We start from the raw sequence: 13,519 nt of genomic DNA on the forward strand, positions 1-13,519 counted from the left end.
GAGGTTCAGTTGTTCAGACCATATCCCAGATTGGGGAAGAAATAACTAAGTGACTTTGACCATGGAATGATTGTTGATGACTCACGGGGTGGTTTGAGTATCTCAGAAACTGCTATTCTCCTGGGATTTTCACGCACACCAGTCTATAGAGTTTTATAAAGAATGACGCTAAAAACAAAAATCAACATACGCTGAGTGGTAGTTCTATGGGTGAAAATGTCTTGTTAATAAAAGAGGACCAAGTAGAATGACCAGACTGGTTCAAACTGACAGGAAGGTGACAGTAACTCAAATAACCATGCATTACAACTGTGGTGTGTGTGAAGAGCATCTCTGAATGCACAACACATCGAACTGTGAAGTGGATGCACCACAGTAGTAGAAGACCACGAACATACATTCAGTGGCCACTTTATTAAGTACAGGAGGTAACTAATAGAGTGGCCACTGAGTGTCATTGCACCAAATATAAATGGCTAAATAGTCTTTTCCTGTTATTTAACATGGCTAATTTTGTAAAAGCACCAGAAAAAAAATAAGATTTTCAGTTACTCTTAGCAAAAAGTTTGTTTCTCTAAACCTTTAATCATAGTTAATGTAGTTAATTGTCAGTTGGTTTTATGGTTCTACCTAAGACAGCTCTAGGGTTAAATTACATTTGTTTCCAAGCATTTTAAATATGAATGATAAATGCAAGCTTAATTTTTACAATCATCTTGATACCTTTGTTACTTCATTTTCAATAAACGATCCATCAGAAGAAAATAATTCCCTGGGAAGGAAAAATACAATATATTAATACATATTTTCTTATTTATTTACCTTTTCAACAATATTAAATATATAGGGCAAATTATCTCATCTAGATGATAATGAACATCGTTGGTGGCACATTCTTTTAGCTTCAAACCTCCACTAGAGGAACACCGTTACATGCAAGTCGCCCAATACAGTTATCTACTGTACATATTACTCTTCTAAATTACTTAATTTTAAACTTTAAGGCCACTGATTATTTTTGGGTTTATGTTTCTATTTGATCTAGAATCAAATGTTTTGCATAATTATATATCATAACTGGACTCTATTATGATCATGTAGAAATAAACTCCAGTATCTCAGGAGGTGGAAAATATAACCACAATGTGGTTTTCTACATTCAGATGTCAACTCCTATTAATTAAACATAAACCAGCACTTTTCTTACAGTGGTCATGATGAACTCTCACAGGTTATAATCTGTGTTGATAAGCAGTGTCAAAATGAAGACAATGGAGGGGGATGGGGAGAAAAACAAACAAATGGGCAAGAATTGATAAAAAGTCTACTAAATACATTTCCTTTGAAGGCGTGGATGCTTTTTCAACAGTTCATTTATTATCAAAGTATGTACCCATACACAAATCTGATATTTGTATTTCTCCAGATAGCCACTAAACAAAAAAACATGAAAATCGTTCAGACAGAAACATCAAATCCACTCCCAAGACAAAAGAGAACGGCATCCCGATCATCACCCCTCCCCTAAAACCCTTTCCCCACACAAAATGGAACAGGAACAGTGACCCTCCCCCCCAAAAAAAACTGCACTTCCCCCACACAAAAAACTAACATAATATCAATGCCCAAACACCCTACCCTCACACAACAAAACAGAAAAGGAACTCAAGATAAAAAAACACAGAATATAAAAACGTAAGTCTGAAAAAAGTCCACAGTCCATAAACGTAATAGTCCAATCTATGAACGCAGAACCACGATATCATCCACCAATATCACCAACATTCATCGAAAGAGAGGGACATCACACGAGGCAGAGAGGCGCCCGCCTGCCACAGCAAGTCACACAGCAATAGGCCACTCACAGACTTTTTTTATAGGCATTACCTTTCAGTTCCTTCTCTGGACTGCCAAATACATCAAATTGTTATCCACTGCATCCAAACAGTTCTCCTTTGAGACCGGTTGTGAACATGATTGCTGTTGCCTTTTAACTACCCTCCGTCACCGTGCATTGATCCTTTATCAACAGCTGCACAATTGTGGTATCAATATATGAATGGCAGGAAAAATATAAGCATAAATACCTTTGTTTCAACACCTTATATCTTGTGATTGCTTTCATTAAAAGCATTACATTTTCCAGATTACCAAATGATAGGGCAGCACAGTAGTACAGTGGTTAGCACAATCGCTTTACTGTGCTTGGATCACCAATTGTGAATCGATTCCTGCCACTGTCTGTGGGAGTTTGTACGATCTCTTGGTGACTCCATGGATTTAGTTTCCTCCCACACTCCAAAGATGTACAGGTTAGGGTTAGTATTATGTGTGCGTATACCATGTAACTGCCACAAGTGTGGCGATGCTTGCAGGCTGCCCCCAGCAAAATGCTTGCTGTTTTGATTTGACACAAATGAAGCATTTCTCTGTATGCTTCGATATACGTATGACAAATAGAGCTAATCTTTGATCTTTAAATCTTTAGATTTGTTTAGACAAAAGATAGCAGTACAATCCCATATATTTAATTGCTACATTGAAATAATTATAAAGAACTTCTTAATTTGTCAAATGGTCTGATTCTATTAGTTCCTCCTATCCATTTGTCTTTGTTTTAAAATATTACAACTCACTGATTAACATAGACAAAGTCTTGCTATAAATATACATATTTTTAAACTGGGAAAATATCTTCAGAATCAGAATCAAGTTTATTTTCACTGGCATGTGTCATGAAATTTGTTAACTTAGCAGCAGTTCAATGCAATACATAATATGAAGAAAATAATAATAATAAATAGGTAAATCAATCACAGCATACATACATTGAATAGATTAAAAATTGTGCAAAAACAGAAATAACATATATTTAAAGAAGTGAGGTACTGTTCACAGGTTCAACGTCCATTTAGGAATTGGATGGCAACCTGTCATAATGCTCTTCATGGTACATCTATAGAAGTTTTTGTTGACATACCAAATCTCTTCAAACTCCTAATGAAGTATAGTCACTGTCTTGCCTCTTTATAGCTGCATCGATATATTGAGACCAGGTTAGGTCCTCAGAGATCTTGACACTCAGGAACTTGAAACTGCTCACTCTCTCTACTTCTGATCCCTCTATGAGGATTGGTACGTGTTCCTTCGTCTTACCCTTCCTGAAGTCCACAATCAGCTCTTTCGTCTTACTAACATTCAGTGCAAGGTTGTCGCCGTGACACCACTCCAATAGTTGACATATCTTGCTCCTGTACGCCCTCTCACCTCAATCTGAGATTCTACCAACAATGGTTGTATCATCAGCAAACTTAAAGATGGTATTTGAGCTATGCCTAACTACACAGTCATTGGTATAAAGTAGAGCAGTGCGCTAAGCACACCCCCCACCCCCGAGGTGCACCACTATTGATTGGATATTATCACCAATATCAGCACAGATAGTGGTCTTCCGGTTAGGAAGTCGAGGATCCAATTGCAGAGGGAGATATAGGGGCCCAGGTTCTGTAACTTCTCAATCAGGATTGTGGGAATGATGGTGTTAAATACTGAGCTATAGTCGATGAACTATCCTGACATAGGTGTTTGTATTATCCAGGTAGTCTAAGACCCTGTGAAGAGCCATTGAGATTGTGTCCGCCGCTGACTTATTGTGGTGACAGGCAAATTGCAGTGAGTCCAGGTCCTTGCTGAGGCAGGAGTTCAGCCTAGCCATAACCAACCTCTCAAATGTTAGTCATTACCTGTAAAAACATCCTAGCAATCTTATTCAGAATTAAGTAAATTTTCGAATATATAATTGATACATCACAGCTGTAGAAAAAAATTTACACATAATAAGTTCACACTAGACAACAGGGTGACCCATTGGGGCACCCTTTGAGAGAAGGGTAGTGCAGTCTGATGTGACTAGAATGAACATTAACTTTTCCTGAATGTTATTGGTATCACTTTGCTTTGGAAACTGAAGTAGAAAAATTCAGTTTATTAAAGAAGAGCGATGCATAGCAAAGCAAATATAGCTTCTCCTCGTTTAACGAAGGACACTTTTGATGGCATCATTTCTGGTCTATCTGCCACCCTTGTGCCTCTCGTTGTCATTCTGGAGACGTGCAGTCCTTTCATCCCCCATCTCTTCTGCTATTTGTTCTTTGTCTCTGATCCTGGAGACTTGCATTTCTTAGCTCTTTTGTCTCTTCCTCTCTCCTCCTCCTCTGCCTGTTTTTGTCATTCTGGAGACGTGCAGCCCTTTCATCCCCCACCTCTTCAGCTGTTTGTTGTCTGTCTCTGATCCTGGAGATGTGCATGCCTCTCCTCCTCTGTCTCTTCTTCTCTCATCTTTTCTTGTCCTGACTCTTTGATCCTGGAGTCATGCGGCCCTGGCCTCATCCGATTCAGTTCTCTCCCTCTCCTTGCCGCTTCCCGATGACGTTTGGCGTCATCTCTTGGCCATAATGTTCCCCTTCCCTTTCCACACAGCATAATTAGGCTGACCATTTTATTTTACCCTAATGCTGGATAGAAGATATGAAACAGTAACACCAAAGGATGCTGATTAGTCTTAATGATGTGGTTGGCGCTCTCTTAGATGGATGTGATATAGTCACTGCTGTCCTTTGGCTGCAGCAAAGAGCTTTAATGGGTTGTCTCGAAGTACATCATTGCAATAAGATTTAATTATCTCTTATTGATGGGTGGCAGTTAGATCTGTCCCAATCCTGCACATGCTAATATAGAACATAGAACAGTACAGCATATTACAGGCCCTTTGGCCCACAATGTTGTGCCGACCCTCAAACCCTGCCTCCCATATAACCCCCCCACCTTAAATTCCTCCATATTCCTGTCTAGTAGTCCCTTAAACTTCACTAGTGTATCTGCCTCCACCACTGACTCAGGCAGTGCATTCCACACACCAACCACTCTCTGAGTAAAAAACCTTCCTCTAATATCCCCCTTGAACTTCCCACCCCTTACCTTAAAGCCATGTCCTCTTCTATTGAGCAGTGGTGCCCTGGGGAAGAGGCGCTGGCTATCCACTCCTCTTATTATCTTGTACACCTCTATCATGTCTCCTCTCATCCTCCTTCTCTCCAAAGGGTAAAGCCCTAGCTCCCTTAATCTCTGATCATAATCCATATTCTCTAAACCAGGCAGCATCCTGGTAAATCTCCTCTGTACCCTTTCCAATGCTTCCACATCCTTCCTATAGTGAGGCGACCAGAACTGGACACAGTACTCCAAGTGTGGCCGAACCAGAGTTTTATAGAGCTGCATCATTACATCGTGACTCTTAAACTCTATCCCTCGACTTATGAAAGCTAACACCCCATAAGTTTTCTTAACTACCCTATCTACTTGCGAGGCAACTTTCAGGGATCTGTGGACATGTACCCCCAGATTCCTCTGCTCCTCCACACTACCAAGTATCCTGCCATTTACTTTGTACTCTGCCTTGGAGTTTGTCCTTCCAAAGTGTCCCACCTCACACTTCTCCAGGTTGAATTCCATCTGCCACTTCTCTGCCCACTTCTGCATCCTATCAATGTCTCTCTGCAATCTTTGACAATCCTCTACACTACCTACAACACCACCAACCTTTGTGTCGTCTGCAAACTTGCCAACCCACCCTTCTACCCCCACATCCAGGTCGTTAATAAAAATCACGAAATGTAGAGGTCCCAGAACAGATCCTTGTGAGACACCACTAGTCACAATCCTCCAATCTGAATGTACTCCCTCCACCACGACCCTCTGCCTTTTGCAGGCAAGCCAATTCTGAATCCACCTGGCCAAACTTCCCTGGATCCCGTGCCTTCTGACTTTCTGAATAAGCCTACCGTGTGGAACCTTGTCAAATGCATTACTAAAATCCATATAGATCACATCCACTGCACTACCCTCATCTATATGCCTGGTCACCTCCTCAAAGAACTCTATCAGGCTTGTCAGACACGATCTGCCCTTCACAAAGCCATGCTGACTGTCCCTGATCAGACCATGATTCTCTAAATGCCCATAGATCCTATCTCTAAGAATCTTTTCCAACAGCTTTCCCACCACAGATGTAAGGCTCACTGATCTATAATTACCCGGACTATCCCTACTACCTTTTTGAACAAGCCTCCGGTACCATTCCCGTGAACAACAAGGACGTAAAGATCCTAGCCGGAGGCTCAGCAATCTCTTCCCTCACCTCGTGGAGCAACCTGGGAAATATTCCGTCAGGTGTCAGGGACTTATCCATCCTAATGTATTTTAACAACTCCAACACCTCCTCTCCCTTAATATCAACATGCTCCAGAACATCAACCTCACTCATATTGTCCTCACCATCAAGTTCCCTCTCATTGATGAATATCAAAGAGAAGTATTCATTGAGGACCTTGCTCACTTCCACAGTCTCCAGGCACATCTTCCCACCTTTATCCCTAATCGGTCCTACCTTCACTCTTGTCATCCTTTTGTTCTTCACATAATTGAAGAATGCCTTGGAGTTTTCCTTTACCCTACTCGCTAAGGCTTTCTCATGCCCCCTTCTTGCTCTTCTCAGCCCCTTCTTAAGCTCCTTTCTTGCTTCCCTATATTCCTCAATAGACCCATCTGATCCTTGCTTCCTAAACTTCATGTATGCTGCCTTCTTCCACCTGCCTAGATTTTCCACCTCACTTGTCACCCATGGTTCCTTCACCCTACCATTCTTTATCTTCCTCACCAGGACAAATTTATCCCTAACATCCTGCAAGAGATCTCTAAACATCAATCACATGTCCATAGTACATTTCCCTGCAAAAACACCATCCCAATTCACACCTGAAAGTTCTTGCCTTATAGCCTCATAATTTGCCCTTCCCCAATTAAAAATTTTCCTGTCCTCTCTGATTCTATCCTTTTCCATGATAATGCTAAAGGCTGGGGTGCGGTGGTCACTGTCCCCCAGATACTCACCTACTGACAGATCTGTGACCTGACCCGGTTCATTACCTAGTACTAGATCTAGTATGGCATTCCCCCTAGTTGGCCTGTCCACATACTGTGACAGGAATCCGTCCTAGACACACTTAACGAACTCTGCCCCATCTAAACGCTTGGAACTAATCAGGTGCCAATCAATATTAGGGAAGTTAAAGTCACCCATGATAATAACCCTGTTATTTTTGCACCTTTCCAAACTCTGCCTCCCAATCTGCTCCTCTGTATCTTTGCTGCTACCAAGGGGCCTATAGAATACCCCCAGTAGAGTAACTGCTCCCTTCCTGTTCCCGACTTCCACCCATACTGACTCAAAAGAGGATCCTGCTACATTTACTCACCCTTTCTGTAGCTGTAATAGTATCCCTGACCAGTAATGCCACCCCTCCTCCCCTCCCTCCCATCCCTTTTAAAGCACTGAAATCCAGGAATATTGAGAATCCATTCCTGCCCTGGTGCCAACCAAGTCTCTGTAATGGCCACTACATCATAATTCCATGTATGTATCCAAGCTCTCGGTTCAACACCTTTGTTCCTGATGCTTCTTGCATTGAGGTACACACACTTCAGCCCTTCTACCTTAATATCTTTACACCGTTTATTCTGCTTCTTTCCTCAAAGCCTCTCTATATGTTAGATCTGGCTTTACTCCATGCACTTCTTTCACTGCTCCAAGTCCCATCCCCCTTGCAAATTAGTTTAAACCATCCCAAACCATGCTAGCAAACCTACCTGCAAGGATATTGCTCCCTCTCGGGTTCAGGTGCAACCCATCCAATCTGTACAGGTCCCACCTTCCCCAATGATCCAAAAATCTAACCGTGCCCCCTGCACCAACTCCTCAGCCACGCATTCAACTGCCATCTCCTCCAATTCTTACCATCACTGTCACGTAGCACTGGCAGCAATCCTGAGAACGCCACCCTTGAGGTCCTGTTCTTCAGCCTTCTGCCTAGTTCCCGAAACTCACACTTCAGGACCTCATCCCTCTTCCTGCCTATGTCGTTGGTACCAATATGTATCACGACTTCTGGTTGCTTTCCCTCTCGTACCAGGATGTCTTGCACCCGGTCAGAGACATCCCAGACCTTGGCACCTGGGAGGCAACAAACCATGTGGGTGTCCTTCTCATGTCCTGAAAATCTCCTGTCTGCTCCCCTGACTATAGAGTCTCCAATGACGACAGCTCTCCTCTTCTCCGTCCCACCCTTCTGCACCACCGGGTCAAACTCAGTGCTGGAGGCCCTGCCACCGTGGCTCACACCTGGTCGGTCGTCCCGACCAATAGTATCCAGGACGGTGATGGTGGTCAGCAGAATGTGACCCCTTGAAATAGAGCTGTCCTGCCCTTTTGCTCCGGTAGGCATCGCTGCTGAGGCTGCCCGTGCCCATGCGTCGGGCTGTCACGTCCCGATTTCCATGATGGTAGATCGGCTCTCGGGTGAAAGTGAGCCTGTTGATTTTGGCGAATGAGCAATTTTATACGAATATATAACCCTGAACTTTGCCTGCATTCTGTAAGTTAGCATATTTTAATTCCATTTAGCTGAAAAAAGTGCCGCTCTAATGCACCGTTTGCGCTAATTGGAAGTCACAAACAGACAAACAGAGCATGAGTGTTTTAGTAGTATATAGATAAATATACTGCGAGAACATAAGAATGTGTGACGCAGACAGCGCAACAAAATAACAAACAAGACATACTGTTTTATAGCACCAGGTGAGTCAGACAGAAATGGAGGGCAGCTTCTAATAGAAAATATCAAAATGGCAGAAAAACAATGCAAGTGGAAAGCTGCGAAGAGAATGTAGAGCAGTTTGTGGAGGCTGTTGCTAACAAAAGTAAAATGAAAGAAAGGATACAAACTTAACGTAAAGAAATTACCAGTGGCTAAATGTATACAAACAAGATCCTGCAAGAAACTAAGAAAAAAATGCTGGCGATCCAGACTAAAACACACAAAATGCTGGAGGAACTCAGTCGGTCAGGCAACCTCTATGAAAAGGAGTAACACCACCAGGTTCAGGATCATTTATTACCCCTCAATCAACAGGCTCTTGAACCAGTGGGGATAACTTCACTTGCCCCATCACTGAATTGTTCTCACAGCCTATGAACTCACTTTCAAGGACTCTGCATTGACTGTTCTCGATATCTTTGTAATTCAAAGGTTCATTTATTATCAAAGCACTCTGAAATTTGTATTCTCTAGATAGCCATGAAACAAAGAAAGAACATGGAAGTTGTTCAGAGCGAAATATCAAAACCCACTCCCTGTGCAAAAAAGAACGGCATCCCAATCTAAACACCCCCCCAAACCCTCCCTCCCCTGCATAAAATGGAACAGGAACATTGCTCCCCCCAAAAAACAACTCCTCCCCCACACAAAAAACTGACAGAATATCAACCCCAAACACCCTCCCCTCACACAACAAAACAGAAAGTATACGGGCGATTAAAAAAAACAGAATATAAAACCATAAGTCTGAAAAAATCCACAGTCCATAAACAAAATAGTCCAATCCATAAACACAGAACCATGACACCATCCTACAAATATTACTGATGTTCATTGAAAGAGAGGGACACCACATGAGGCAGAGAGGCCTACAAGCCCGCCACAGCGAGGCACACAGTGATAGGCTGCTCACAGATTCCTTCTCCAGCAGCGATCATCCGGCAGGTAGTAGGTGCTGAAACTCTTACTCATTGCTTATTTATTATTATTATTTCTTTTATCTTTTGTATTTGCACAGTTTTTTGCCTATTGCACATTGGTTGCTGATACACCCAGTTGGGTGCAGTCTTTCATTGATTCTATTGTGGTTCTTGGATTTACTGATTATGTCTGCAAGACAATAAAACTTAGAGTTATAATGGTAACATACTTTGTAAGTATTTGCACTTTGATAATAAATTTACTTTGAACAGTCAACATTTTGGGCTGAGATCCTTCATCAAGACTGGAAAGGAAGGGGGAAGATACCAGAATAAGGTTGAGGGAAGGAAAGGAGTACAAGCTACAGAGTGATACGTGAAGCCAGGTGGGTGGGAAAAGGTAGGGGTGAGGTGAAAAGCTTCACTTTGAGAATATACCAGACGTACCCAAACTAAAAGTTGCGGGTGATTCAGTCTGCTGAGGGCTAGATCTGTGGCAGTAAAGATCGGTGATCCAGAACTATACAGTAAATCCCAGTACGACCCACAGAAGGCTATTTTAAGAGTGAAAAAACAATTGCAATTGAGGTTAAAGACAGAATTGGATGCACGTTAGCTCTGGCAGGGTTCGTTGGCCAATACTTCCCACAAAGCAAAACTTATAGCCGTGATGCATCATTCCCTGATGAGCTCAATGCCTTTTACGCATGCTTTGAAAGGGAGAATAAAACTAAACCTGTGCAAATGCCTGAGTCACCTGGTGACCCTGTGATCTCCATCTCAGAGGCTGACATCAAGACATCTTTCAAGAACGTGAACCCGCGCAGGGCATCAGGCTGAAAACCTGTGAAAGCCAACTAGCGGGAGCGTTCAAGGATATCTTCAAACTCTCATTGCTGCAGTTGGAGGTACCCACCTGCTTTAAAAGGACAACAATCATACCAGTGATGAAGAGCAGTGTGAACTACTTCAACAACTATCGCCCAATGACACTCACATCTACTGTGACGAATTGCTTTGATAAGTTGCTCATGGCTTGGATCAACTCTTGCCTAAGCAAGGACCTGGACCCGCTGCAATTTGCCTAATGTCACAATAGGTCTACAGTGGATACAATCTCACTGGCTCACCAATGGGCCTTGGATCACCTGGACAATATTTAGTACCTACATCAGGCTGCTGTTCATTGATTACAAATCAGAGTTCAATACAATCATACCCTCAGTTCTAATTAACAAGCTCCAAAACCTCATGCTCTGCAACTGGATGCTTGATTTCCCCACCGGGATGAATTCTGATCTGTGTGGATCAGAATTAACAAGGATGAGTGCTTAGCCCACTGCTCTACTCTCTTTACACTGACTGTGTAGCTAGGCACAGCTCAAATATCATTAATAAATTGGCTGATGACACAATTATTGTTGGGAGAATTTCCGATGGTGACGAAAAGGCATACATGAACCCGATAGATCAGCTGGTTGAGTGGTGTCACAACAACAACCTTGTACTCAACATCAGTACGACAAGGGAATTGATTGCAGATTTCAGGAAGGGGAAGTTGAGGGAACACGTACAAGTCAATTATAAAAGATGAAATTACGACACATCTGGATAGCAGTAGCAGGATAGGTCTGAGTCAGCATGGATTTACGAAGGGGAAATCATGCTTGACTAATCTTCTGGAATTTTTTGAGGATGTAACTATGAAAATGGACATGGGAAAGCCAGTGGATGTAGTGTACCTGGACTTTCAGAAAGCCTTTGATAAGGTCCCACATAGGAGGCTAGTGGGTGAAATTAGAGCACATGGTATTGGGGGTAGGGTACTGACATGGATAGAAAATTGGTTGGCAGACAGGAAACAAAGAGTAGGGAGTAACTGTCCTTTTCAGAATGGCAGGCAGTGACTAGTAGGGTACCGCAAGGCTCGGTGCTGGGACCACGGCTATTTACAATATACATTAATGATTTAGATGAAGGGATTAAAAGTAACATTAGCAAATTTGCAGATGACACAAAGCTGGGTGACAGTGTGAAATGTGAGGAAGATGTTATGAGAATGCAGGGTGACTTGGACAGGTTGGGTGAGTGGGCAGATGCAGTTTAATGCGGATAAATGTGAGGTTATCCACTTTGGTGGCAAGAACAGCAAGGCAGATTACTATCTGAATGGTGTCAAGTTAGGAAAAGGGGAAGTACAACAAGATCTGGGTGTCCTTGTTCATCAGTCACTGAAAGTAAGCATGCAGGTACAGCAGGCAGTGAAGAAAGCTAATGGCATGTTGGCCTTCATTACAAGGGGAGTTGAATACAGGAGCAAAGAGGTCCTTCTGCAGTTGTACAAGACCCTGGTGAGACCCCACCTGGAGTATTATGTGCAGTTTTGGTCTCCAAACTTGAGGAAGGACATTCTTGCTATGGAGGGAGTGCAGCGTAGGTTCACTGGGTTAATTCCAGGGATGGCAGGAATGTCATATGTTGAAAGATTGAAGTGACTGGGCTTGTATACACTGGAATTTAGAAGGATGAAAGGGAATCGGATTGAAACATAAGATTATTAAGGGATTAGACACGCTAGAGGCAGGAAACATGTTCCCGATGTTGGAGGAGTCCAGAACCAGAGGCCACAGTTTAAGAATAAGGGTAGACCATTTAGAACAGAGTTGAGGAAAAACTTTTTTCCACACAGAGGGCTGTGGATCTCTGGAATGCTCTGCCTCAGAAGGCAGTGGAGGCCAATTCTCTGGATTCTTTCAAGAAAGAGTTAGATAGAGCTCTTAAAGATAGCAGAGTCAAGGGATATGGGGAGAAGGCAGGAACAGGGTACTGATTGTGGGTGATCAGCCATGATCACAGTGAATGGTGGTGCTGGCTCAAAGGGCTGAATGGCCTACTCCTGCACCTATTGTCTACATTGAGGGATCTGCAGTGGAAAAGGTGTGCAGTTTCAAATTCCTGGGTGTCAAAATCTCTGAAGATTTATCCAGAGCCGAACATACTGATGTAATTACAAAGAAGGCACAATGGCAACTATATTTCATTAGAAGTTTGAGGAGATTTAGCATGTCACCAAAGATACTCATAAATTTCTACAGATGTACCATGGAGAGCATTCCAATTGGTTGCATCACTGTCTGGTATGGAAGGGCCACTGCACAGGATTGGAAAAAATGCAGAAGGTTGTAAACTCAACCAGTTCCATCATGGGTACTAGCCTCCCCAGCATTAAAGATGTCTTCAAAAGGTAATGCCTCAGAAAGGCAGCATCTGTCATTGAGGACCCCCATCACCCAAGACATGCCCTCTTCTCATTGCTACCAACGAGTACAGGAACCTGAACGCACACTCGATGTTTTAGGAACAGCTTCTTCCCTACTGCCATTCAGATTTCTGAATAGACAATGAATCCATGAACACTCTCACTATTAATTTCCTCTCTTTTTGCACTACTTATGTAATTTTATTTTTTATATATACCTGTTATTGTAATTTATAGTTTTTTCCATTACGTATTACAATGTACTGCTGCAGAAAATAACAAATTTCACAACATATGCCAGTGATATTAATCCTAATACTGATTCTGAAACTAGGAGGTGATAGGTGGAAAAGGTAAAGGGTTGAAGAAAGCGGAATCTGATAGGACAGGAGATTAGATGATGGAGAAAGGGAAAGAGGAGGGGGACCAGGAGAGGGAGAGGTGATAGGCAGGTGAGTAGAAGAGAACAGGTAAGAGGGGAGCCTGAGTGAAGAACTGAAGAGAAGAAAATGTGGAGGGGGAAATATTATTGGAAGATGGAGAAATTGATGTTTATGCCATCAGGTTGGAGGCTACCCAGATGGAATACAGCTGTTCCCCATTTTCCGAATGTTCACTTTACAACACCT

General features: G+C 42.6%; 1 protein-coding gene across 5 annotated transcripts in view; it reads right to left on the reverse strand.

Moving 5' to 3' along the window:
• tex9 (testis expressed 9) overlaps positions 1-13,519 on the reverse strand; it is a 118,795-nt gene that overhangs the window by 85,127 nt on the left and 20,149 nt on the right. For all 5 annotated transcript variants that reach the window (XM_072278456.1, XM_072278459.1, XM_072278460.1 and 2 more), the window contains one exon: positions 724-772. In XM_072278456.1, coding sequence (XP_072134557.1) covers positions 724-772 — 49 coding nt within the window. The remainder of the gene's footprint in view (positions 1-723; positions 773-13,519) is intronic.

The sequence above is a fragment of the Mobula birostris genome, chromosome 14 (assembly GCF_030028105.1).
Source record: "Mobula birostris isolate sMobBir1 chromosome 14, sMobBir1.hap1, whole genome shotgun sequence".
Taxonomy (NCBI): Eukaryota; Metazoa; Chordata; class Chondrichthyes; order Myliobatiformes; family Myliobatidae; genus Mobula; species Mobula birostris.